The sequence below is a fragment of the Carcharhinus amblyrhynchos genome, chromosome 25, assembly GCF_965287045.1.
Source record: "Carcharhinus amblyrhynchos chromosome 25, sCarAmb.v2.hapA, whole genome shotgun sequence".
Classification (NCBI taxonomy): domain Eukaryota; kingdom Metazoa; phylum Chordata; class Chondrichthyes; order Carcharhiniformes; family Carcharhinidae; genus Carcharhinus; species Carcharhinus amblyrhynchos.
Window position 1 is genome coordinate 3,974,766 of NC_137348.1, and position 26,662 is coordinate 4,001,427.

A 26,662-nucleotide genomic window follows, 5' to 3' on the forward strand; every position below is an offset into this window, starting at 1 on the left:
AGTTTAGAATTCCCTTTTGGTAGTCTGTGTGAGTAAGTGTAGAATGAGAAATGCAGGTCACACCCCATACCATTAACATGTTGATCCCGAAAGTTAGAAAAAAGTCTTCAAAGATCACAGAAAGATGAAGGGTGAATCAACAAGCACCAAATTAAAAGGTTTACAGAGAAGTTTAAAGATTTGGTGGGAAGAGTGAAGCATGTGAGCTCCTCCACAAATAAAAACAAACATTTTTACATTTTGTGCACAACCCATTAACAGTCAGATTTAGCTTGGAGCTAAAAATCATAATCAAGCATGTTTAAATTTAAACTGCCAGCCTTATCTGTGAAATGCTTACTTATACTCAAGAGCTTCTGAACTTGTTGCCTCTTCTCCATATGGTGTTCACCGATGCTGGGAGATAGCCCCACAAGCCCAAGATTAGATGGCAATTGTTCATACATTAGCCTCTGCAGTGACTGTCACGTGTTACCTCAGCAACCAAAATTAATCCCAGTCTCAGCAGACTTCCACATGTGCACTTTCTAGACAGGGGCTCTAGTTAGTGACCTGGAACAGCAACCTTCCTCTAATTTCTTTCCATTCCTGACCCAGCAGGAGAAAGACAATTACTGAATCTCGAATATGAGTAAATTAGAAGACTGTTACTTTTCAAATGTACGGAAACAGCATCAATGACTTGTATTAACTGTATGGCTCTTAGTTTAATGAAGATGATATTAAAATAATTCTGGGCTGGTAGTTGAGAAGACTTCACATAACTACAGATAATGTACAGCACCGAAAAATGTCTAACTGATCTATGCTTCATGATCCCACTTTTCATCTCACTGCAGCAGCACATTCTTTTCTCCTTTATGCATTCATCTAGCTTCCCCTTAAATGCATCCGAGTTATTCATCACAGCCATCCCATGTGGCAGTCTTTAAAAGATTTGTTTTTCAGAATTGTAGAACAGCTCACATATTACCATTCCAAGTTGAAAGAGGTAGCATTAAGGATTCTTTTATTAAAAAATCTATGCTTTTGTGAATAGGATCTTGTCACAAGAACAGTATGGAAGAAATAAATGATTGGTTAGAAAATTGTCATCGAAATGGCACTTTTCATAAAGTATATTAAGCAACAGTTAGTGATCATGACTGCAAGATTACAAAATCCTGAAACAGGGTAAACATTTTAGCCATTAGGATGATGTGCTGAACTGAATATCATTTAGGAACAATTCACGTTTCGTGAAAAGGGATTTGCTCCGTTCTTCTGATAACAAATTGCATTCAAGTTTTTGCATATTATACTGCTGTGATCAAGAATCACAACAGGCAGCAAATGGATATGCCTCGTCTGTCTGTATCACTACAGGTTAACTGTGGGGGTGAATCTCTGCAGCTCTTCTGCCCAAGCTGCAGTAGATAAACAGGAGAACCCCATGCGGATATTAACCTTGCTCTCGCATCATTGCCTTTAAACAAAGTCTTGTATGTCAAAACCTAATAATGTGCAATTAGTGAGAAGGCATGACTAGAGAAAATGAGGTCTAGTTGCAAACTGAAGAGTCCTCGCTTTGACTTAGCCTATTAATACATTAATGTGGACTAAAGGAATGGACTGATTGACAAAAGACCTGCAGAGAATTATCATGAATATTTCCTTGAAGACAACATTGATGCCAACCTTTAGTTGGAAGCAATTAGCATTCAAGGAAACGTGGATGAATTTGATCACAGTTAGCCCAGTTTTGAAGTAACAAAAACAAACAGTCTTTTGATTCAGTCACTGTGAATCAGTGACCATGATCCCTCTACAAATTACATCTATCCCTTCCTGTGACACTGGACAGAGCAGGGGGGCAACCCATGTTGAAAAAGACTTAATACAATTATATCTGATGATGGAGCAGATTACAGATCTGCTGGCTTTTCAGTAAAATAGTACAGGATTCTTGTAAAAGAAACTCATACCTTCCACGGTGACACAGTTTTAGAGTCAGATTCATCCTATGGAAAGAACATACATGAGACATTGGGTGCTTACAAATTAATTCAGCCATCATACCAGCACAGCATTGATCATGTGGGATGAAATTGGTACCGATCCTATTTGGATTTAAATCAGCTGTCTCTAACGTTCCTACCAACTTGTTCCCTGTATTATTTTAAATGCAGTAAGAAGTCTCAAACCATCAGGTTAAAGTCCAGCAGGTTTATTTGGTAGCACAAGCCACAAGCTTTCAGAGTGCTGCCCCTTCACTCACCTGATGAAGGGGCAGTGCTCCGAAAGCTTGTGCTACCAAATAAACCTGTTGCACTTTAACCTGATATTGAGACTTCTTATTGTGCAGCAGGCGACGGTGCAGAGGGACCTCGGGGTCCTTGTGCATGAGTCGCAAAAACCCAGCTTGCAGGTGCAGCAGGTGGTCAGGAAGGCAAATAGGATGCTGGCCTTCATCGCGAGGGGGATTGAATATAAAAGTAGGGAGGTCTTGCTGCAGCTGTATAGGGCATTGGTGAGGCCGCAGCTGGAGTACTGTGTGCAGTTTTGGGCGCCGTACTTACGCAAGGATATTTTGGCCTTGGAGGGAGTGCAGAGGAGGTTTACTAGGCTGATACCGGAGTTGAGGGGGTTGAGCTATGAGGAGAGGCTGAATAAATTAGGCTTGTACTCATTAGAGTTTAGAAGAATGAGGGGAGATCTCATTGAGACGTATAAGATGATGAATGGGATGGATAGGATAGAGGTGGAGAGACTCTTCCCGCTCAGAAAGGATAGGAGGACTAGGGGGCACAGCCTCAAGATAAAGGGGGGGCGGTTTAGAACAGAGTTGAGGAGGAACTTCTTCACTCAAAGGGTGGTGAATCTCTGGAATTCTCTGCCAGTTGAAGTGGTGGAGGCTACCTCGCTAAATATTTTTAAGAAGCGGGTTGATGGGTTTTTGATAAGAGAGGGGATTAAGGGTTATGGGGAGAGGGCGGGAATGTGGAACTGAGCCACGACAGATCAGCCATGATCTTATTGAATGGCGGGGCAGGCTCGAAGGGCTAGTTGGCCTACTCGGCCTACTCCTGCTCCTATTTCTTGTATTCTTACCCTAGTCTAATGCCAGCATCTCCACATTATTTTAAATGCACAGTTTTTTTTAAATCAAGTTAATTAGAATGACATAAAAAATGGTTCAAACACGTAAACTATTCAAGAGAATCATAATGATAATTTCTATCTTCAGAACCATGCTTTCCTTTGGATGAAAGTTTAAACCTGTCAAAATACAGGTGTAGCGAACAATATCATTGAGTGGCAGGTTGTAGAGCGCAAACGAAGTCTAGTATTATTTTAAACAATACTGGCTTTCTAATTTGCATTGATCTGTCCACTACAATGGCACTGGTGACATATTGATTCACGGTATCAGCATTGTTTATGTTGCATTTTAATATCATTCGTGAAATACCAATACCCTTACCTTGGCAGCTCCTGGAGCAGATCCCACAAGAGGTTGTTCCTGAAATAAGAAAAAAAGGAACGAAAAACGTTTAGGCATAAAATTGCGACAAAAGAGGCTCTAAACTTACTGGTGATGGGAAGAAACTGAGGGAGACCAACAACTGGTCTGAAACATCCTTAAAAGCCTGCCAAGCTTGAAGTTTCTCATCTGCTTAACTCAAGTATTTCAGGAGTGACAACAGATAGCAAAAAAGAAAAATGTGAATTTGATATGACAACAGGTATTTTGTCCTCAGTACTACAGCAGAACATCACATTGAGAGATTTGGGAACGCTGACTTGGGAGTTCCTGGCAATCAATGTGCAGTTTGCACAATTTTCAGTTAAAGAGGCACAAGCCTTTATAGTTTGGTCTTTATTTTCTACCAAGCGGATAACAACAATGCAGCTGCATTTAACACACAGATTCCCTTTACTCTGCTTACTCCTTTATGGACTTATGGGAGAACGCTTTTTGCAAGTGCTAGCTCTACAATGTACATTAAATTTAGTTTGAAATAAAAAGTGTGCTGAAGAATGAATGAAATGATACCACACCTGAGCAACTTGAACTTCTTCAGCCATCAAACCTTCTGACTCCAGGTCATTTGCCACTTTGTTAATATCACGCAAGCGACTCTCATTGGCTTTCAGGTCCTTAAAATAAAAATAGTTGCTTGGATTAACAATTTTTTTTGACTTAAAGTAATCTTTCTCTTGAACATGACTTTACCACAAGGAGATGGCTGAGGATAGGCATAACTGCATTTTTTAAGGAAAAATTGGATAAATAGTTGGAGCAGAGGAAATTATGAGAGAAAGCAGGGCATCAAAGATTAACACTAGCAAAAGGCAGGCACTTACTTGATGGCAAATTAAATGTTACACAAATTTGGTTTCCAAAAAAGAACCTGCAACTTTCTTTTCCAGACATGCAGCTACCAAAAGCTACTTAATTGAGCATCACAATCCCTAACATTAAGACCATCAGCTCCATTTAGTAAGCCAGATTGGTGTATGGTTTACTATGTTCATGAGAACAAAGCTTGCTAAAGCCAAAACTACTTCACAGAAATACAATAATTAGATATTTTAAGCAATTTCACCAGAGTGAAAAGAATGGTAGTTCTCATTTCTAGAGTCCTGAAACTCAGTGCAGAATTTTATATTTACAATTGCACTGCTAACTTTCCAGTTGGCACAGATTGGAGATTTCTTTTGAGATCTGCCTAATTTGTAGGACTTAACTGCTATTAAATTAGCCAGCTGAAGAAAATGGATCAAGTTAGCAGATGGTGGGGTGATTGGGCAAAAAAGGTTAGGGAGTCTATCAGGACTCCTGCTGCCGATCAATATTGAGCAATCTGGCTGGAAGGACAAACATCTTGATGTCAAACAAGGACAGCATCATGTTTGGCTGTGATGCCCTGCCACAGCCAAGTGACTTGCTGAGACTCACCGTCTTGGCTCATTAGATAAAGAATTGGTAGTGGGTAGAACAGCTGAAGTTAGCTAATTAAAGAAAGCAGCTTAAACCAGTTTTTTTCCCCCCTTACAAATAGGGTCATAATGTTAATTCCTTATATTGAGAAGGTGATATAAACAAATATTTCAATGTGACTTAGCACTGATTGGTAGCAATTTGGGCGTGGGAGTGTTAATCACCTTGGAAAAATTTAATTGTTTTTATTTAGCATTCAACTGAAATTTATTGTCAAGATCAAGTATCAGGTCAAGCCCAAAATGGGGTAATGCCTTTTTGGTCAGCTTGAATCTTGTGCGTCTCTCTCTCTTTTGCATTTGGTTTTTGGAGCAAGCAAACAGATGGATTCAGGTCTACCTGGTCCACTCTGCCAACTGGTTTTGTAACTTTAAGAATGGAGTAAAAATTAAATTGTAAATTTCCCAGGCTTAAGCAAGCTTTCAGGGCTCTACTGTAAAAGAGCAGCTGAAGGTAACTAATTAAGGAAAAGCAATATAAACCAACTTTTCAGTAAGTGAAGTCACCTAACACCTCAGAGGTGCTTATACAAACAGGCATTTCAGTGTGACTTAGCACAGAGTGCCATTCCAACTTGTTCCACCATGTAGGAACTGGTTCTTGCTCTACTACAGGCATAGAAGCTAACTGGTGAGCATCTGCAAAGTGGTTAGGGTCTGTTCTATTCTTAATGTTAAGAATAGTATACAAACTGGTGGTGAGATTAATAAAATACATGTAAAAAAAAGGAAAATAATTAATTGAGTAAAGTAATTTATGGATGTTAAAAGCACCTTAAGGATGGTAAGACAAACCATGTATCATGGCTGCAGCACGTGGAAGCTTTTGCTTGCAACCCACAACAAAGTTAGGACTTGAGGGACTAAGTACTGTGGTGGATGAGGGAACAGAAACTGTTTCCTGCTGTGGAGACCAGCAGGAAACATGCCATATCTTACAGACCCAACCTCATTAATTATGTATCCGGGCTATTAACACCTTGTTCAGCAGTGGGGTAGACATGATGGTACACAATCCTGCCATCATTTGTGCCCCACTGCCTTTTGAGGAAGGCGTTTAGATGAGTCTCGACTTCCAAACGCTACATTGTTCCAGACATATCCCTGACTGGCACATTTTCCTGTTGGTATTGCAGAGAATTGGACGTAGGTGAAAGATTCCAGTCGGGCCTATACCTACATTTCATTAGCAGGATGCAGATTAGTTTCATGTTTGTTTCCAGCAGGCTTGTTGCTTTGCCATGGCAGGTACTAACAGAAGATCAATGAGAAACTCACACCAGCATAAAATTGATATTTGTACTTCAGCTAAATTGTACTTCCACCCACCTGCCAGTGGGACGCTGGAAAGTTCTACCCATTAACTCTTGTTTTTTTTTTCTCTCTTCAGATATTGTCATAGTTCATCATTTATAATAATAAGTCATGAACAGTGGACTGGAAAAAGGGGCAAGGACAGACACTGGCCTTTTAACCATGAAGTTAATATATTGAACAGCCAAATGATGAGAGAGCCACAATATTTGTACTGAAGTTTTCCATTTTTCTTCTACATCAGAATATTTCAAATTAAAGTTTTACTTACTTTTTGGAAATCATCAAACTTTTTCTGCAGTCCTTCCACTTGTTCCAGGTCACTCCCCACCTCCTCACTAGTCAATGCTGCCTCCTTCTCATTGATCCACTGCTGTAGCTCATTGGCCTCACGGAAAAGCATGAATTTCTTACAGCTCTTTTCCAGCATATCCTTACGTTTTGTGCCCAGTTCCAGGATTGAGGTGTATCTGAAAGGAGACATAATCAACAAAGTCACCCTACAGTAACAGCCAATTTGAAACAATTAAAATGAACAAAAAATATAATCGTCAGAATATGGAATTGCTTATGAAGATGGACAGCAAATCAGAACAAAAAAACCTTAAATCTGACAGTGATGACATCAAACAAACATAGAACAGTACAGTACAGGCCCTTCGGTCCTCGATGTTGTGCCATGCTATGTCTGAACCCAAGATCAAGCTATCTCACTCCCTATCATTCTGGTGTGTTCCATGTGCCTATCCAATAACTGCCTGAAAGTTCCTAAAGTGTCCGACTCCACTATCACAGCAGGCAATGCATTCCACACCCCAACCACTGAGTAGAGAATCTACCTTGGACATCCCTCCTATATCTCCCATCATGAACCTTATTAGTTATGTCCCCCAGTAACAGATGATTAAAAGACAAATGAAAAAATTGCTGACACTTGCTACTCAATGGTTTGAATGTTGAAGTAACACCAGGCTTATGTAACAAGGAATGGGGTAAATATTTGCAAAACCTTCTATAAATTACCATCCTCAATATAACTCCTATGGACTCATCCCACTCTACTGCCTCAATTGTACCCTTCAGCCTTATGACTCGTTTTCTGTGCTGCTAAATAGTTTAAGTCACCACTAAATAGCGCAAAGTTTCTTTTAAAATAACACTTGGATCCCAAAAGTGAAGCTCATTCAAAATAAAAACTTGTGATTTTAAAATTGAGTAGAAGTAGATTTCAACACACATGCAATCCTGAACTCTATAAACCAGCAAATTGCATACCCTTTAAGAAATTGAGAAATATTTCATCAAAACATTGAAAAATATGAAAACAACATGTTTAGCGTACACATATACAGGTTGTAAAAACTTGTAACGTTCACTAAAATTGAGGAGGAAGTTGGAATACCTTACACATCCAATTCTGATCTTTTAAACAGTTAGAATGTACACTTCAGAAAAGTGAATTACCAGTTTTACATTTGGTAGCTAAATGGCATTGAACTCAAAATGGTTAGAAAAGACTAAACATGGTCACTGGATGTGGTCAATAAAAATTGGATTTCTCAGCTCATAATTCTAAGGCATTCAATTTTTGTGTTTTATTTTGCATGATTGCACATAAATATTCAATAGTGATTCAACTAATTTAGTAATGGATATAATACATCTACCAAGAGAAAAGTTCAGGATTTTGATATGGAGTAATTAATTCTCCCACTCAAACCCTAACATACTCTGCATGCTCAGTACATTTATTTGGATAGTTATATTCCTGCCAGTGCATTGAAAGCTTGCTAAATCTGACTCACCCAGATCTCTAACAATTTTATCACATCTCACTATTTGATTGCACTCAACAATAAAACAGCCATCACACAAAACTCAGCTAGAAGTATCTTTTTCAGGATTCTGTTCCATTCCCCAGAATTCAGATATTTAAATTTTATTTGCATGCTTGTGAAGTGCTACCTAAAACAAAAACAATGCACCCAAAACAGTGAGGCTTGCCAGCTTTCATACTTCTCCCCTCAGGTAATGGGAAAAACTGCATCCCCACACCATGTAACTGGAGGTGTCCAGTTGGCCCATTTTAGTTCGATACTGGCAAGCAAGCACCTTCAAACTGGTAAAATGGTACGTAATTCAATCGTTCATCCAGCGTTCATGAGTATTAGCAAAATGCAGTATGAAAATGAATGGAAGCACAAAGATGACGTTGCGTGACCATGAGCCAAACCTACTCACAATTCCTCCACCTGCTTCATACGGAGCACAACGCTGCCAACCTCCTTAGCTAGCAGAGCCCTGGACAGATAGAAGGAGCAGAGCACAGCATGCACCATTAGTAGATTAAAGGTTTAAAGCAGCTGCTAAAGAAAGGAAAATTAGTAGTACATGGCAAGAATAAGCAAGGGAAGTCCCAGGAGCAACAAATAAAAGCAGACAAATGACTACTGAAAAGACTGTGGCTTGATTAGTAACAAGCAACGGAGCTGTCCAGCAAAACAAAGGAAGTTCTAACAGTCAATAAAAGCAGCTATACCAGTTCCATGCATTTTTCAGCACACATATGTCATTTCTCTCCCATTCTCTATGACTGAACTATTGCCAGATGGCAAGCATCAGTTAAGTGTTTGCTTCTAACCAATTATGTTGAGCATTATAGCACGCTGTTCAAGTTAGATACTTAGGTGGACTGAATTGACTTGGAAAGGACAATGACATACAACCTGCTTTAAGATGGACCTGGGAAAACCATACTGGAAGATTCTGCAGGAGAGAGTTAAATTGTACTATAGACAACAGACTTGCACCAAGAATCATAGCATTTTATAACACAAGGGCAAATTGCACTTGTACTCATTTTCTATACAGCCCATCACACCTGTACTAGTTTTCAGAGTATAGCTATATACTTATATAAAAACAAAATACTTCAGATGCTGCAATCGGAAACAAAAACAGAACACTGGAAAATCTCAGGTCTGGCAGCATCGACGTAGAGCGAAGAACCAACGTTAAGACAGGATGACTTCTTCAAAGCTATAAAATTTGTTGAGCAGCCATTTTTTAAAAATATTTTATTTTAAAACGTTCAACTCTTCTTTTCTATTATGGATTTTGTTTTAGTTGCTGTTTCAGGAAGAGGCACCCCCATGTCCAAACAACCCTCTATAGAAAAACCTCCCACTTTCTTTGGTGATTTTATATCCTCTGGTTACAAATTCACTGGCCAATAAAAATAGTTTTGCCTCCATTATATTTCATTGATCAGGAGTAGATTTTAACTTTCTTTCTTCTAATGATAAGAATTACAGTTTTTCTAATCTCCGCTTATAATCAAATCATTTCATCCCTGGTATCTTAATAAACATTTGCTATATCCTTACTAAGTAGGATACTCAAAAACTGGATACAGCATTCTAACTGCAGCCTAACTGAGGATTTGAACAGAGTTGGCATTCCCCTTTGTAATCTATACCATACATTGATTTCTGAAGCCCAGGATGCAACACGCTGATCAATGTGTCCTTTTTTGTTTGAATATTGTGTGCATCCGAACCTCCAGGTTTCTCTGCTTCTTTACTCTATTTTAAAGTGGTACCATTGTATATCTTCTACTTATTGTGCCTCTGATTCAGTCTCAACATTAGAACTTTATCGCCCCGTATCCTAATCTGTTGATGTCCTCCTGAAGTCACTTTGCAGTTTACCACCCCCCGCCATTGTAAATTTAAATAATGTGACCCATACTCGTGAGATCATTTACATAATTAAGAACAATAGTTCCAATGCAGATGTCAGAGACATCACTGTTACATCACTTCAATGTGAAAAACTATTCATAAATTTATATTTTTCAATTTTATCCACTGACCTCCAGGCAGCATCTCAGTTTTTAAAACATTCACAAACACATTTCCTTCCTTTATCTTCTCAAAATAAAAACACCAAATTTAAATTTTAACCAATCTGTGCTGTCTGTTTCTAATATTAATCCATATCCTTTGATGTCAGTGTTAATTAGATCTTGTGTTATGGTTTCCAAAAGCTTACCCACTATTAATTTTAGTTAAATGATAGAATAATAGAATCCCTACAGTGCAGAAGAGGCCATTCGGCCCATCAAATCTACAGCAACTTAGTATGTTACCCCGGCCCTCTCGCCTGCCCTATCCCCATGACTCCACACACTTACTATGGCTAATCCATCTAACCTATACATCGTGGGACACTAAGAGGCAATTTACCACTGCCAATATACCCAACCTGCATATGTTTGGACTGTGGGAAGAAACTGGAGCACCCGGAGAAAACCCACAAAGGCACGGAGTTTGCACAGTCACCCAAGCCAGAATTGAACCCGGGCCCCTTGAGCTGTGAGGCAGCAGAGCTAACCACCTGTGCTGCCCTCTGATGGATCTCCTTCCTTAAACAAAAGGAATCACGAAAACTTAATGAGCTCCTTGACAGAATTTCCAAATTCATGCTACTTTGGGAGAGGACGTTCAAAGCCATTGCTATTTGCCCCTGACTTCTTTCTGTATTTGCAAATACATTCTGCTATCAGAGACCAGGGTACATTCCACCTACTTTTTCAGTGCTATTTCTTTATTATTCCTTCCCTTTTTATTCCTGCCATAAAAACATATCGGGAAATGATTTGTACTGTGCAAATTAACATTTTGTTATCTTCATTTTGTTTGTACTGGACTTTTGTGATGAAGTACTTCAACTTGAGAAACGTCGTTATGCTTTGTATAGTGAGTTCATTACTGTGTTTTTAATTAACAAAGCATATTGCTATTTAATACTGTGAACTATGAACTGCCAACAGTGACTGAATGGGCTACCATTTTCTTTGATTCACACAAAGAAATGACACTTCAGCTACAATTCAAAATGCTACAGGAACTGGTCATCTGTCTTTAACTGAGCAGGGAAAAGAAAATAACATTACAGGAATTTTTTGAATAGTAAAATACATCGGAAGACCAACAGAAGATATCATTATAAACAAATCAACGAGCACAGAAGAGGGTCATTAAGCCGATTGTGCCCATGTCAGCTCTTAAGAGTTATACAATTTAGCCCACTCATGCTTTTTCCCCCATAGACCCCAAAAAAAATTATTTGCTGTTTTAGAAGGCCTCCAACCAAACAAAACATGTTAGGAACTTTAGCTAGTATAGTTACTGGCACCAAACGAGAGCCAGTATCAAATGCCAACACTAGCACAGCAGTGGACAGTTACCCAATACACAAAATATACAATCCAAAATGAACCAGAGACGATCGAGGGGGCAGATATATTTTTTGTTATAGAGTGCTTGATATGAAATGTTCCACTGGACAAAATATATCCTCAGTATAAAAGGATAGATTTGATTACTCACTGGTTGTCAATCTGTTCCTGGCGCATTGCAATGCTGCTCGAATCCTCCAGCAGATTTTCACGTGATGCAGACTGCGCTGGGTCCAATTTCTTAACGTAGGCAGCAGGAACAAAACCCTGACGATCGTTCACTTCCACTTTCCACCAATCCTTTAAAATAAAATCAAAAACAAATATCAACACCCTGGCGATTACCACTGACCAGAGACTGAACTGGACTAACCGTATAAAAAGACTACGGCTACAAGAACAGGTCAGAAGCCAAGAATCTGATGGCTAGTAACTCACCTCCTGACTTCCCAAACCTGCCCACCATCTACAAGGCATAAGTCAGGAGTGTGATGAAATATTTTCCATTTGCTTGAGTGCAGTTTCAACAACACTGAAAATGTCCAACACCATCTAGGACAAAGCAGTTCATTGTCACAAACATTAATTCCCTCCACTATCGGCGAACAGTGGCAGCAGCACATCCCACCTACAAGGTGCACTGCAGGAACTCATTCAGGCTCCTTAGAACATAAGAACATAAGAAATAGGAGCAGGAGTAGGCCATCTAGCCCCTCGACAACCCCTTAGACTAGCCCCTTAGACAACGTGACCACTAATATCTAGGACAAAGACAGCAGATACATAGCAATACCAACACCTGAAAGTTCTCCTCCAAGCCACTCACCATCCTGATCTGTTGCTAGGTCAAAATTTGGGAACTCCTTCCCTAAAAGCATTGGATTCAAGGCAGCAGCTCACCACCACCTGCTCAGGAGCAATTGGGGATGGGGAATAAATGCTGACTTAGCATTTACACAGTAAGTAGTCTCACAACACCAGGTTAAAGTCCAACAGGTTTATTTGGTAACAAATGCCACTAGCTTGTGGAGTGCTGCTCCTTCATCAGGTGAATGAGGAGTTCTGATCACAAACAGTGCATATAAAAGGCACATGCTCAGTTTACAGAATACTGATTAGAATGCGAGTCATTACAGCAAGTCTAGTCTTAAAGGTGCAGACAACGTGAGTGGAGACTGCATTAAGCATAGGTTAAATAGATGTGTATCGTCTCCAGATAGGAGACAAAGTGAGTTGTTGGAAGTCCAGCCAAGTCATAGGGGTTACAAATAGTGTGACATGAATCCAAGATCCCAGTTGAGGCTGTACTCATGTGTGCAGGACTTGGCTATCAGTCTCTGCTCAGCGACTCTGTGCAGTTGTGTGCCGTGAAGGCTGCCTTAGAGAACATTTACCTGAAGATCAGAGGCCAAATGCCTGTGGCCGTTGAAGCGTTCGCCAACAGGAAGAGAACAGTCTTGCCTGGTGATTGTCAAGCGATGTTCATTTATTCGTTGTCGTAGCGTCTGCATGGTCGCCCCAATGTACCATGCCTCAGGTCATCCTTTCCTCATGGTGAACAATCACAAACAACTATACGAATGACATCAACAAGTTCCATTCCACCAAACTCACCATGGACTACTCTCTGGAATCGTGGACACACGCACCTCCATTAAAGATGGTCACCTCAGCACCTCACTGTACTGCAAGCCCACAGATAACCTCATGATGTTCCATTTCTCCAGATTCCACTGTAAACATGTTAAAGAAGCCCCCTACGACAAACCCTCCATATACACAGGATCTGCTCAGATTTCGCCACAGCGAAAAAACACACTGACCTCAGAAGATAAACACAGGACACAGGGGACTGAGTATCCTTCAACCCAGTACTTCCCCAGAGCGGAGAAGCTACAACATTTTTTCCGGAGTCTTCAACGTGTCATTGATGAAGACAAATATCTCGCCAAAGCCACTCCCACACCCCCATGACCTCAAACAGACCACTGTCTGCAGCAAACTACCCAGCCTTCAGAAGAACAATGACCACAATACCACATAACCCTACCACAGCAGAGACCTCTGCAAGACATGCCGGATCATCAACACGGATGCCATCTCACGTGAGAACACCATCCACCAGGTACACACTACATACTCTTGCAATTCGGCCAACGTTGTCTACCTGATACTCTGCAGGAAAGGATGTCCTGAAGCATGGTACATTGGAGAGACCATGCAGACGCTATGACAACGGATGAGTGAACACTGCTCGACAATCACCAGGCAAGACTGTTCTCTTCCTGTTGGGGAACACTTCAGTGGTCATAGGCATTCGGCCTCTGATCTTCGGGTAAATGTTCTCTAAGGTAGCCTTCACAGCACACGACAGCGCAGAGTAGCTGAGCAGAGACTGATAGCCAAGTTCCGCATACGAGGATGGCCTCAAGTGGGATCTTGGATTCATGTTATACTATTTGTAATCCCCATGACTTGCAACATCTCACTTAGTGTCCTGTCTGGAGGCAATACACATCTCTTTAACCTATGTTTAATGCTACCTCCACCTTTAAGACTTGACTAGCTGTAAAGACTCACATTCTAAATCGGTATTCTGTAAATTGAGTGTGTGCCTTTACATGCACTGTTTGTGATCAGAACTCCCCACTCACCTGACAAAGCAGCAGCGGCTTGAAAGCTAGTGGCATTTGTTACCGAATAAACCTGTTAGACTTTAACCTGGTGTTGTGAGACTTCTTACTGTGTTTACCCCAGTCCAACGCCAGCATCTCCACTTCATGATTAGCATTTACATCCATAAATGTATTTAAAAAATACATAAAGTGAAGTACACAGACCTTAAGTGAACTGATTCTAATAAGAGCAGGTCTTTTCTATGCTCTACCTGTGCTCTTCATAGTGTCCAGCTGAATGTGAACCATGTCGTCATCTACGGCAAGGCCACACACATGCTTAAACATCTATGGGTAAAATAAACCCATGTTGATTAATTCCATAATTCAGGAGGAGAATATCACTGGGTGCGTTTTTAATTCTGCGACTATCACAAATATGATGAGCATAAATTGCCATTGCAACAGGCAAACTACAATGTTGGTCGCCAACATCTAAAGCACTGAAATATAAACACCCAAAACATAAGCATTATGTGAATCCATGATAAAGACATTCCAAAATGTACTGCGGCTAAATGGGTAATGATACACCATTTGAAGATGAGCATAAACACTGGAATATTCAAAACAAACATTAAACAACAATGTGGAAAATATTTAAGCAAATTGCTTTGAGTGGAACAACACCACCCTAACTGTTAACAGCTATTATTTCTGCAAGTCCTGGCAATTTCTTCTTACCTTGTTAGTGCTGTTTAGCAAGGTAAGAATATCCCCTTTTTTCATGGTCACTTCACGAGGGCTCTTCTCCTGGTAATCATACAATGCCAAAACCAGTTCTTTTCCAGTTTCATCATCTGTGGGAGCCACTTGTTGCTGAAGAGAAGGAAGCAAGTAGAAATTTACTAATTAACTAATCTGGCAAATATTGAATGAGACTCACAAATTATATATAGCACAGAATGAATTCTACCCGTTGGTTGAACTACATCAGATAAGTTTGTGAATAGCTTTTTGATACCCTACAATAATTACACGTCAAAAATGACAGATCTGTAAGAATGCTTTAAAATGTACTTTTTCAAAAATTTTGGACTTAAATGACGGCAAAATGACAAAAATTACTTGTAATTCCTTACACGGCAAGCTTGAGCTTGTTCCTTCAGTGCTTGAATGCTGCTTCCGTATGCAATTAGATCAGACATCAGAGCTTCATGTTTCTTCAGTAGGGCCTAGATTTTTAAAAAATTAACACAATAATGTTCAAAATAACTGCTTGTGCCATCTGCTAACATTCAATGGACTATTGCAGAAATAGATTAGGGATGGAGAAAGAGAGATTCCTGATAACTTAGACAATTCACTAGACCATACCAAATTTCAGCACTAATTCCTAATCACGTTAGTAGTTTCTCTTTTCTGGGGTGATGGTAGGTGCCCTGTAACTGGTCAGTTGGATTATGAAGAGAACTGAAGAAAATGGTCAAGTTTCTGACTACTAATTACCATCTATGATCTTCACTTAATGAAGACTGGTTTGGAGTTCTGTGATGATTTCCAAATTGGCTGTAGTAAAAAGGGACACGCATGAATATTTTAACTCTTAAAAAGTTGCATTTATGTAGTATCTTTCCTGATCTCAGGATATCCAAAAAGGCTTTGCAGTCAATGAAATGCTGAGTCACTGTCATAATGTAGGAAATGTAGTCTGGGTGAAGAATCTAGGTTATTGCCATCTATGGAACCATCCCACCATTGAGATTTAATGGAGTAATTTTGATGGGAAAATCTCTCTCCTGATTTTTATTTCCAGCTACTTCAGTATTATAATACTAAAATTGCCCCAATATCTCCAGAGGAGGAGGAAAAAGATGGAAGAGAAGATTGATAATTTCAATTGATAAAAGTTCTTTTATTATATTTAAAAAAGTGATACTTTGAACTCCTTCAGCTGCAAAACACTCTCCATCTCTATCCTGCTTCATAACAAATAAGTCACAAAAGTAAACCAGCTGCCATTTCGGCATTTGGAGGCAAGATTTTACAAGCAAATAATTAAGAATTTTTAAACAATTAATAGCAGATCTATTATAACCTTCATCCAAGTATTGTCAGAATATACGGCCCTATAAATAGGATCACCAGACTTTTGTTCATTGCCTGTGAGCCCTAATGCCAGCCCCTGAGGCAACTCATTGGCCACAGGGGAAGCAAGAGTCATAGGCTGAGATAATGTTCAATATCTATAGCTTTAAAATGTGGAACCTCTTTTGATAAAGATCCTTTTGCTATATCTCATTTCATAAGGATTTATTTTCAAGAAATATAGAAAAGGTCTTGCCTCAGCTGAGTCTTCATCTTTCCCATAGTCAACACTGCCAACTACAGGTTCCTTCTCCCTCATCCAGGACTCTGCCTCATTAGCATCAGCAAAGTACTGCTGAGCCTGCAGCGAATCCTCCAAATCCTGGCGTCTCTGTGCAGCCTTTGCTTTCAAGGAATCCCATTTCTGATTCAGGTCATTCAGCTTGCCTTTCACATCCTCACTGGCAAAGTGACCTGAGAAAGAACAAAATAAATGGTTGTAAGGAAATTTCAACAAGTAAAGCAGATTACTAAACTTTTCTTCATTGGGAGGCCAATTTTATTAACAAGTTTATGTGAATTCCCTGCCTCACTGGCCCCAATAACATTTCTATTCAAAAAAATTCCATGATTAGAAATTCAGGTACGACTACATGAGGGATAGGAGGTTAAAAACAGTAGTGATATCAGGATTTGTACATTATAATTTTTAATCTCTTAGTAAATTGTCTCTGAAGTAACAGAACCAATTATTGAAAAAAAAAATCAAATAGCATCAGGTGATACTACTGTCATTAAAGACTCATATCATAATTTAATAGTCAAATCCTTTTCTTTCTCACATTCTCCACACAATCATAAAATCTATATGCTTGTTACACTAAGCTGTGATAAAGGAGATGATTCCAATATCCATGAAGTTAGTTAATCTCAGTTGGAGCAACATGGTTATATAACTGGCCTCATCTTTAACAGACCCAGGGAGATGAAATTTTTCTTCAGCTGGGCCCAAAAATTTAACTTCTCACCTCCTCTGCAGCCAAGAATACTTCTTCCATTAAAAAAATTCTTCCTTACTCCGGACTCTTTCACTATTCTCCTTTGCTGTTTTGTTGTTTTTCACTCTCTCCCCATGCCTTTATTTCTCAGACATTACTTTCCTTCAAGTTTCTCCTCTTCGCTATTTTTCTATTTGCTTCCTTTCCTTCAGGAAGGGTAGTACGGCTGAGCAAAAGTTTATTATTAAGAAAATAGCACAAGGGGATCAGGAAGTCAACAAGCTGCCACCTGCTAAATGTTAGCCAGGACTGTCCCAAACACTGGTTGGGATGAGAAGCGAAAAAGGTTTTAGTCAAGTTGTTCTTGCTCCTGCCTCACTCCAAGGTCAGGATAAAATCTGAATCCTTTCAGCTATATGAATAAGTGTTACTTTTTATGAAGCTGAAAGTCATCATAGCTTTGAACTTGGAAAAATGACAGGAGCTCAAAAGCAATTATTTTTGACTGTTAATTGACACGTACCAGCTTCGACCATTGCATGTCCTTTCTGGGCCACAGCTTTGATACGTGGTTCATGACCAGAAATCTCTGCCTGCAGTGCCTGGTGTTTTTTAAGTAAGTTCTGTACACCAATCAAATCCTTTCCTGGAACACAAGATTTAGTTGTTAAAAATAGCACACCAATATGCATGATAATGCCAAGCATATTTCTTATTTTTGTCTAAACCCAGATATTGATTTCTTGCTAGGAAATATTCTACCAGTGCGAGACACCTTGGGGTACCTCTCACAAGTGGCCACTGACCATGCGTGCTCTTTCAAATACGCAAGGGATTGATGTAAGTAATGCAGTTCAGATTCATCAGAACATTACCAAGGTGCCAAAAGTCAAATCATGAGAAATTATGTAAACTAGGCTTGTGCTCCACACAGAGTATAGAAGGTTAATGGGTGATTTGTAGGATTTTAAAAGGAATTGTTGAGGAGAGTCAAGGACAGGAAAAACTGAGCTTAAAATCAGAGACAGCTCATTCAGGAAATACTTCTTCACACAAAAGGGTAACGCAAGTGTATGACACAAAAGGCAACACATACTAAATTAATAATTTTACATCCAGGGTGAAGAGTTTTTGCTAGGCAAGGCTTTAAAGGGATATGGAGCCAAGGCAGAATGGAGTTAGAAATGTACATAGAAAATAGGAGCAGGAGACCGCTATTTGGCTGCTTGCACCCAAATGACTTTGAATTAAAGCCAGCCATGATCTCATTAAATGGCAGAATAGGCTCCTCCTATTCTTAGATCTTGATGAAGAAAAAGGATAACACGTATTGTCGGGGTGGGGGGAGAGGCAGGTAATAAAAAAGCTAATAGGAATAAAATGACAACCCTCACTAAAATCTGAAGTTGGTCTAACCTCTATTGGTGGAAGCTGCAATTGGCTCCTTTTCCCGAATCCATGTTTCTTCATCTTCAATATCACGGAAGAGCTGTTGAAGCCTGAGGGAGTCAGCAAGTTTCTGTTTACGAGTCACCATTGGGTCTTTCAATGCCTCATAACGGCCAACCAGAGTTTCCTGCTTCTTCTTGATGTTGTCAGCATCAAAGTGTCCAGCTTCCTGGAACTGCCGGGCTTGGATATTAATTCCATCAATACGGTCCTACAAGCAGGAAAAAAAATGATCAGACTGGTTTTATTCTTAAAGTTAATCGTCAGCTTAAATATCTAGAGAGTCTCAATTTAAAAAATTCAGTAAGTTGAGATCATTAACAGAGCTACAGGGTGAACAAGGAGGCTTCTCTTGGTTACTGATGTACAGGCAGATCAACTAAAATGGAACACCTTCTATAGTTTAAGTCTATGATATTGGCTTGTGAGTTTAGATGAATTTCTTGCAGAACAGTTCCAGACAATAGCTCAAATAATACAAGCTACTAACACCTAGCCTGTCCTATAAACACAGCACTAAGAAGTAGACATCCATTCAGTTGTGTGCAGTTCTGTTCGCCACACTACAAGACATGGAAACTTTGGAGACAGTGCAGAAAAGGTTCACCAGGATGTTGCCAGAGCATTGGCTAGGAGGAGAGGTTGAATAAACTAGGATTGTTTTCACTGGGAAGACAGAGGCTGAGGGGAGACCTGATGGAAGTCTATAAAATTATGAGAGACATAGTCAAGGTGAATACTCAATGGCTTTTCTCAGAGTAGAAGTGTCAATTACAAGGGGGCAAAAGTTCAAAGTGAGAGGAGGGTGTTCAAGGGAGATGTGTGGGGGATGTTTCTTCATGCAAAAAAATGGTGGGTGTCTGGAATGCGCTGCCAGAGAAGCTGGCAAAGCAGGCACATTAGCAACATTTAAGACATATCTGGATCGGTATATGAAGAGGGAATGGAGGGATACGGACAGAATAAGGGTACAAAATTATTTTTAAAAAATTAGTTAGGGCATCAGGATCAGCGCAGGCTTGGAGGGCCAAAGGGCCTGTTGCTGTGCTGTACTTTTTTGTTCTTGTTTGAATGATACACATAGGTTAACACACAGCACTTGACGTTCATCCCACCACAAAGTGCAAAGTGAAAGAATATTAGGTAAGCATGGTAGGTAGGGATATGATCAACACAACTCATGGGCCGAAGGGCCTGTTTGTGCTGTAGTTTTTCTACGTTCTATTACACTATTTACTTTGACATTACTTGTTTCCAGAGAAGCAGCTGGCTCCAAGGTTAAATTTGCTAACCTTTATTGGCAAGGCCTTATTAAACTGAGGTCATTATTTCCACATAATATAAATACTACAAATGGCTACAAATTCCAAAATGACTCACCTCCCGAACAACTACAAAAGCACGTTAGCAGGGTGATGGAATACTCTCTACTTGCCTGGATGAGTGCAGCTCCAACCACACTCAAGAAGGTTAACACCATCCAGGACAAAGCTGCCCACTTGATTGTTGTGAGAGGGATGCCATTCATTCTCTCCAACACCGATACATAGTGGCAGCCACATGTACCATCTACAAGATGCACTGCAGCAATTCATTGGTGCTCCTTCAACAGCACCTTAGAAACCAGCAACCTCTACTAACCAGAAGGACAAGGACAGCAGGCAGCTGGGAACACCAGCTGTAAGTTCCCCTCCAAGCTACACATCAGTTAAGATTCGGAACTACTTTTGTTACAGGTTAAATTCCTGGAACTCCCTTCCTAACAGCATTGCGGCTGTACATACGCCACATGGACTGTAGTGGTTCAAGATGGCTCACTACCATCTTCAAGGGCAATTAGGGATGGGCAATAAATACTAGGCTAGAGAGGGACTACCAAATCCAGAAAAGAATAAAAAATAATTCCCACAAAACATTCCATATTGGAGCAAAGAAGCTGTTCAAACTAAGACACTGTGGGTGTGGTGTGATGTTACCCAGAGGAGGAAACTATTCCCCAAAACAGCAAAAGCAGATTCAGTCACTTCCCAACCTCACAGCTGCTTTGGCACCAATTCCTATGAGCTGCAAGCCTTAATCAAATCCTGTACAAAACAATGTAAGGACTGATTCACATCCCAATTGAAAAAGCTCCCATGAACTCAAAATTAACATTAAGTACCACAAATGATTCTGGGACAACTGCTGGAGCGATTTGCAGAAGTTAAACAGGAAAAAAAATATTTAAATTCATTTAACTGACATTGTTACAGAAACAAGTTTACCATTTATAAAAAGATTTACAATATATGGCTTTTGAGTAAACAATAAAAAACACACTAAAAAATGTCAAAAAACAGATTTTATGAAATAACTTCATATATTAAAAAGAAAATTCCTCAGATAGTTGTACAGTTACCGCAGTAATAAGTGAATCATATAGGAAGATCCTCGATGGATGTCTGGTCTGTGCTACGTTAACTGATCTTAGCTAGGACAGCAGTAGGGGTGCAGAACAACACTCAGGTTAGAGAATGGAAATTAGCCAAAGCTCCTACTCTTATTGTCAATGCACATGTGTGGATATTAAAAGAAAAAGATTCAAATTTGGCTACCACTTGGGTGAAATTAAGTAAGGGTGCTTAGGACAGGACTGGAATTTACTATTGTTAAAAGGTCCTTGAATAACAACAGCCACCTGTACAAGGAACCATAGCATATATCATTGCCCATGTAACTGTATCCCTGAAAGAAAATCAACAGCATCAAGAGGTGGAATTGGAGAAATACTGAATTAAATAATTAGAACTTACACAATTCTGAGGGGGTTTGACAGGGTAGATGCTGGAGATTGTTTCCTGTCATAGGGAATGTAGAACAACGGGTCACAGTTTAAAAAAAAAGGGGGTCTCCCATTTAAGATACAGCTGTGAAGGGTTGTTTTTTCTCTTAAACTGGTTAGCCTCTGGTATTCTCTTCCACAGAGCAATGGAGGTTGGGTCATTCAATATATTAAAGACTGAGTTAGACAGATTTCTTTGATTGACAAGGGAGTCAAGGATTATGGTGGGAACAGGCAGAAAAATGGAGTTACAGCCATAATCAAATCATAAGTACTAGGAGGAGTAGGCCATCTGGCCCCTCAAACTTGCTCCACCATTCAATAAGATCATGGCTGATCTTTCTGTGGACTTGGTCCACTTACCCACCATAACCCTTAATTCCTTCACTGTTCAAATATCTATCATTGTATTAAAAACATTCAACAAGGTAGCCTCAACTGTTTCACTGGGCAGGGAATTCCATATTCACAACCCTTTGGGTGAAGTTCCTCCTCAACTCAGTCCTAAATCTGCTCCCCCTTATTTTGAGGCCATGCCCCCAGTCCTAGTTTCACCCGCCAGTGGAAACAACTGCGTTGCATCTATTCTATCTATTCCCTTCATAATTTTACACGGTTCTAAAAGATTTCCCCTCATTCTTCTGAATTCCACTGAGCACAATCCCAGTTTATTCCATCTTTCCCCTGAAGCCAACCCTCTCAACCTAGTGAATCTCCTCTTCACCCCCTCCAGAGGCTCTCAAGGAAGGAGACCAAAACTGTACACAGTGCTCCAGGTGTGGCCTTACTAGCACCTACTTAGCTGCAACCTAACTTTCCTGTTGTTAAAATCCCTCTAGCAATGAAACACAAAATTCCATTTGCCTTCTTAATTAGCTGTTGCATCATTCATCTATGATCTTACTGAACAGCAGAGGAGGATTGATGAGCTTAATGGCCTGCTCTTGTTCCTATTTCTAATGATCCATACCTGATGTGCTGCAATATCAGCTTCCAGCAGCGCATGTTTCTTCTGCAGGTTTTGCACACTAGTCAAATCCTTTCCATAATCATCTGAAGCAAGGTGACCTTCAACCTCATACAACCAGAGCTCAATGTCTTCTACGTTACGGTTAAATTGTTGCTGTTGGTTAGCTTCACGCAACTTAATACCTGTGAACAAAAGGTTCACATTATTAAATGATCAAAATATATTACCTCCGTCCCCACCATAAACATTCACTCTCTCCATCACCAGTGCACATTAGCATTCATGTGTATCACCTATCCCTGGGTCAAAATCCTGAAAACCCTTTTATAACAGCACTGTGGGTGTACCAACACCACATGGACTGCAGCAGTTCAAGAAACCAGTTCACCACCACCTTTGTCAAAGGTAATTAGGGATGAACAACAAACATTGCTCATATCCCATGAACAAATATTAAAATAAACTGGCCTCACATAAAAAGTGGCCAGTTGGAATTTAGTGGGAGTTGGCACCTTAGGAGAAACAAAAGAGAATTTACATCAACCCGTCTCCACTATGTCTTTTATTGTCAGAAAAATGCTTTACTGAAAATGTTAATGGCAGAGCCGTTCTTGACAAGGGGACCATTTAATTCACACAAAACATCTGTTATTTCCTGACCTTTCATTTCAGTGGCTTCAAGCAGTCTTTTCCACAGAGAGATTACTTCATTCATACGAGCAGACACTTCATCTGAGGCATAATGATTGGCATCAATCAGTTCTTGCCCAGCTTTCTGTAGAGTATCAATTCGACTCTGGTTGGCTGAAAGTTCTGCTTCAAAGGCCTGGTGTTTTTGAACCTTTCCTTGCAAGTTGGAGGGATCCTGGACCAGATCAGCAAGTTAGAAAAACGTTACAACTGTACCGTTAACATTTCAAACGAGTCCATTAGCATTCTTTAATGAACTTTAAATTCCATTTAAATTGGTAGTTTATATCCAATGAGGCAACTATTGGCCAAAATGTTCCACAGTGACAAATGACAGACAAATTCCAGAAGCACTATTATTAAAGAATGGACCTAAACAGTCATAAAATTGTTCAATTCCCAGGAAAATGGGATACAGTCTCACCTTGTGAGCTTCATCAGTAGCAGTTTTCATCTTCTCATTTATCCAGCTCTTCAGCTCATCGGAGTCACGGAAAAACTGCTGCAGGCTAAAAGAGTTCTCCAGTGCTACTCGCCGATACATGGCACGCTCATGAAGAGCATTCCGACGACTCAGCAGCTGTAACACAAAGATTGGTACTATAAAAAAAAGGGAGAGGAGAATAAGTTTTGTTTTACATATAAAGACAGTTCTAATCTGGAATTCACTACCTGAAGAAGGTGGTGGAAGTAGATGCGATAGTAAACTTTCAAAAGAGACTCAAAAAGGAGAGAAAAATAACAGGGTTTTAGGGATAGTGCAATTAATTGGATAGCTTTTTTTAAAGAGCAGGCACAAACAGGATGATGCAAATAGCTTCCTTCTGTGCCAATAAAATCAGTCTATCCCAGGGGAAAGAAATCATGAAATCCCTACCAGGCAGGAGGTCATTTAACCCCATAGTCTGTGCAGATTCCACCTCCCTAGGTCCACTCTCCCACCCTATCCCTGGAATACCCAGACATTCATCATGGCCATTCCATCTAACCTAGACATCTTTGTACTACAGGGTTGTGGCCAAATGGGCCATCTAAGATGGCAATTTGTAAAGCACTCTGGGACAATTGGGCAAGAACTAAAACGACAGGCTGCAACCTAAAAGACAAATATAAACAGGCTGCAACCCAGACGAATGAATACACAGGATATGGGTCATTTCCAGGACGAAAGAGACTTTCTGGTCAAACTGAGTTGTTTACCAGACATAGGGGCACCATAACCCCTTAATTGGGAGGGAGGTGTGTTTTCTATGTGCTCCAGCACCTACAGACACGGCCGTTGGGGACACACCCAAAGATTGGTGTGGCAGCACCCAATTGGACTTCATTGATCGGGGTGATCAAGCCCTGATCGGCTGATAAGGATCAGGAGACCACCCAAAAAGGACAAAAAAAAACTGAGGGATAAAAGATGCTGTACAACAGAAGAAGCGCTTTCTCTCTTTCTGATTCCATGAACAAGCTACCACAAGTAACCATCGCCAGCAACGACCAGCACGAGAGCCACCATACCCGAGAAGGAAGGAAGACCAGAGACAGAGTGCCAGGCCAGACCAAAGGACCAGGCTATGCAGAGGATGGCCAAGACCAGCGCAGAGATAAAGGCCAATATCTACTTGGGTACTTGCCAGTCACACAAACTTAAGTCAAGGACTTGTACTGGACTTCAACTTCAGCATTTCTGTAAGATAATTTATTGTTGGTTGGGTGGGTGATTATTGATTGTGTGTTTTAAATAAATATTGGTTGGACAAACAAGATGTCTACTCGCAGTTCTTTGTCCATCACATAAGGGTTAAAACAGATTGTGCGGCAGGCACAACGCGGGGAAAAAAAAATGAGTGCACCTAAAGAAATCCATGCAAACAGATGGAGAATGTTCAAACTCCACACAAATTGTCACCCGAGGCCAGAATTGAACCTGGTTCCTGGCACCATGAGGCAGCAGTGCTAACCAGTGTGCCAACACTGAACATTAGATTTCAGTATTAGAAACTGTAATATAAAAATAATAAAACTATAAAGTGTTTAGACAGTTACATGGATAAGATAGGCATAGAGGGATCGGGACCAAACGCGGGCAATTGGGACTAGCTTAGGATTTAAAAAAAAGGGTGGCGTGGACAAGTTGGGGCGAAGGGCCTGTTTCCATGTTGTAAACCTCTATGACACACTATTCAAGTCACGTGTATCTTTGGTTAAACAAGTGGAAAATCAGCGAAAACACTTCAAAGTTGACAACACAAATCATTCAAATTTACCGCATCACGACGTGCTGCAACATCTTCTTTTGCATAATGCTCACTCTGAATCAGTTTGGTGGCAAATTCTTCCAAAGCCTAACGGAGAGAAAAACAGAGTGGTTGTCAATTGAAAAGAAGGTGTTTATAACATGTTTGAGCACCTGATGCAGCCTCAGCAAACATACCGTAATTTTTTCTTCTTGAGCACCAAGGGACTTCTCAAAATCTTCATGCTTTTTCAGCAGCGCTTCTACACTATCCAGTGAATCTCCCAAGTCTTCATTCAACAAGAATGCCTATAGGACAAAGTTCAAGCAAAATTCTCAGCTGGGAATAATAACAACCCATGACAATGACCTGCTGTTGCTTTCTGACAGGAATAGTATCCACGGAAGGAATCACGTAATAAAGTTTTACATTCTAATAGCTCAGAATTTATTACTCAAGACAGCATTTAAAGACTACATAATGGCTAACATTTTGATAATGGGTGGTCCTTTATTTGAAGAAAGATGAATGGGGTTTGGCTAGATCTATTTGTGAAGAGGATAGATTTCATCCATAATCATACATGCATAAATACACTTTGGAATTCCATGAAATACTCTCTTCAAAATTTCATCACATGCCAGAAACATTATTGAATGATGTCTACACTGCTGTCCAAAAACACATCTACCTCCTGTTTGCTCATCCAGTTGTCCACTTGCTCAGTGTCACGGTAGAATAGCTGTAGATCCATGCATTGCTCGTATTGATGTCTACGGAGTTCCCATAAATCTAGCAGAGAAACCTTCTCTTCAGCAAGGATTCCAAGCTAAACAACAAGAAATCAAACATTTACAGCCATCATTTTCAATATTCCAAAGAACACAAAAGCACTGCAATCGTGTACAAACAATTCTAATCCAAACATTTTCAGTGTTCAGCTAATTCAGCACACAGATAAATGTGGGGCAAGGTGCGCAGTAGGGGAAGCAAATCCTTTGAATTAATAAAATTATCAATTTTGTTATGTCGATAACCTACATTCAATTTAATTTCACTTTACGTCCATAAAGGAAATTCATGTCAGATACAGTGCTCATTTGATTAAAAAATACATATAAATTAATAATGAGAAAATTACTCGGTATTTCAGACGTAGTCAGCTGTGCAACAGAGTTCAGTTTATTTAAAGAGATCATTAATCCCGCTTTTCAAATGTTTGATCATCAGGAAATCCAAAATTATGACTCCTAGGACAGAA

At 40.0% G+C, this 26,662-nt stretch overlaps 1 protein-coding gene across 9 annotated transcripts in view; it reads right to left on the reverse strand.

Moving 5' to 3' along the window:
* The window catches only part of sptan1 (spectrin alpha, non-erythrocytic 1), a 110,935-nt gene that overhangs the window by 52,254 nt on the left and 32,019 nt on the right, over positions 1–26,662 (reverse strand). For 6 of the 9 annotated variants that reach the window (XM_080212393.1, XM_080212388.1, XM_080212391.1 and 3 more), the window contains exons 13-28: positions 26,093–26,230; positions 25,599–25,709; positions 25,432–25,509; positions 23,595–23,750; positions 23,141–23,345; positions 22,481–22,662; positions 18,657–18,900; positions 17,764–17,886; positions 16,499–16,716; positions 15,297–15,389; positions 14,899–15,033; positions 11,691–11,839; positions 6,569–6,767; positions 4,042–4,140; positions 3,464–3,502; positions 1,965–2,000 (exon numbers count right to left, since the gene is read on the reverse strand). In XM_080212393.1, the coding sequence (XP_080068519.1) occupies positions 1,965–2,000; positions 3,464–3,502; positions 4,042–4,140; positions 6,569–6,767; positions 11,691–11,839; positions 14,899–15,033; positions 15,297–15,389; positions 16,499–16,716; positions 17,764–17,886; positions 18,657–18,900; positions 22,481–22,662; positions 23,141–23,345; positions 23,595–23,750; positions 25,432–25,509; positions 25,599–25,709; positions 26,093–26,230 (2,205 nt within the window). Of the gene's footprint in view, positions 1–1,964; positions 2,001–3,463; positions 3,503–4,041; positions 4,141–6,568; positions 6,768–8,538; positions 8,599–11,690; positions 11,840–14,898; positions 15,034–15,296; positions 15,390–16,498; positions 16,717–17,763; positions 17,887–18,656; positions 18,901–22,480; positions 22,663–23,140; positions 23,346–23,594; positions 23,751–25,431; positions 25,510–25,598; positions 25,710–26,092; positions 26,231–26,662 lie in introns of all 9 variants that reach the window. The other 3 variants (XM_080212385.1, XM_080212384.1, XM_080212386.1) reach the window with 1 other exon arrangement.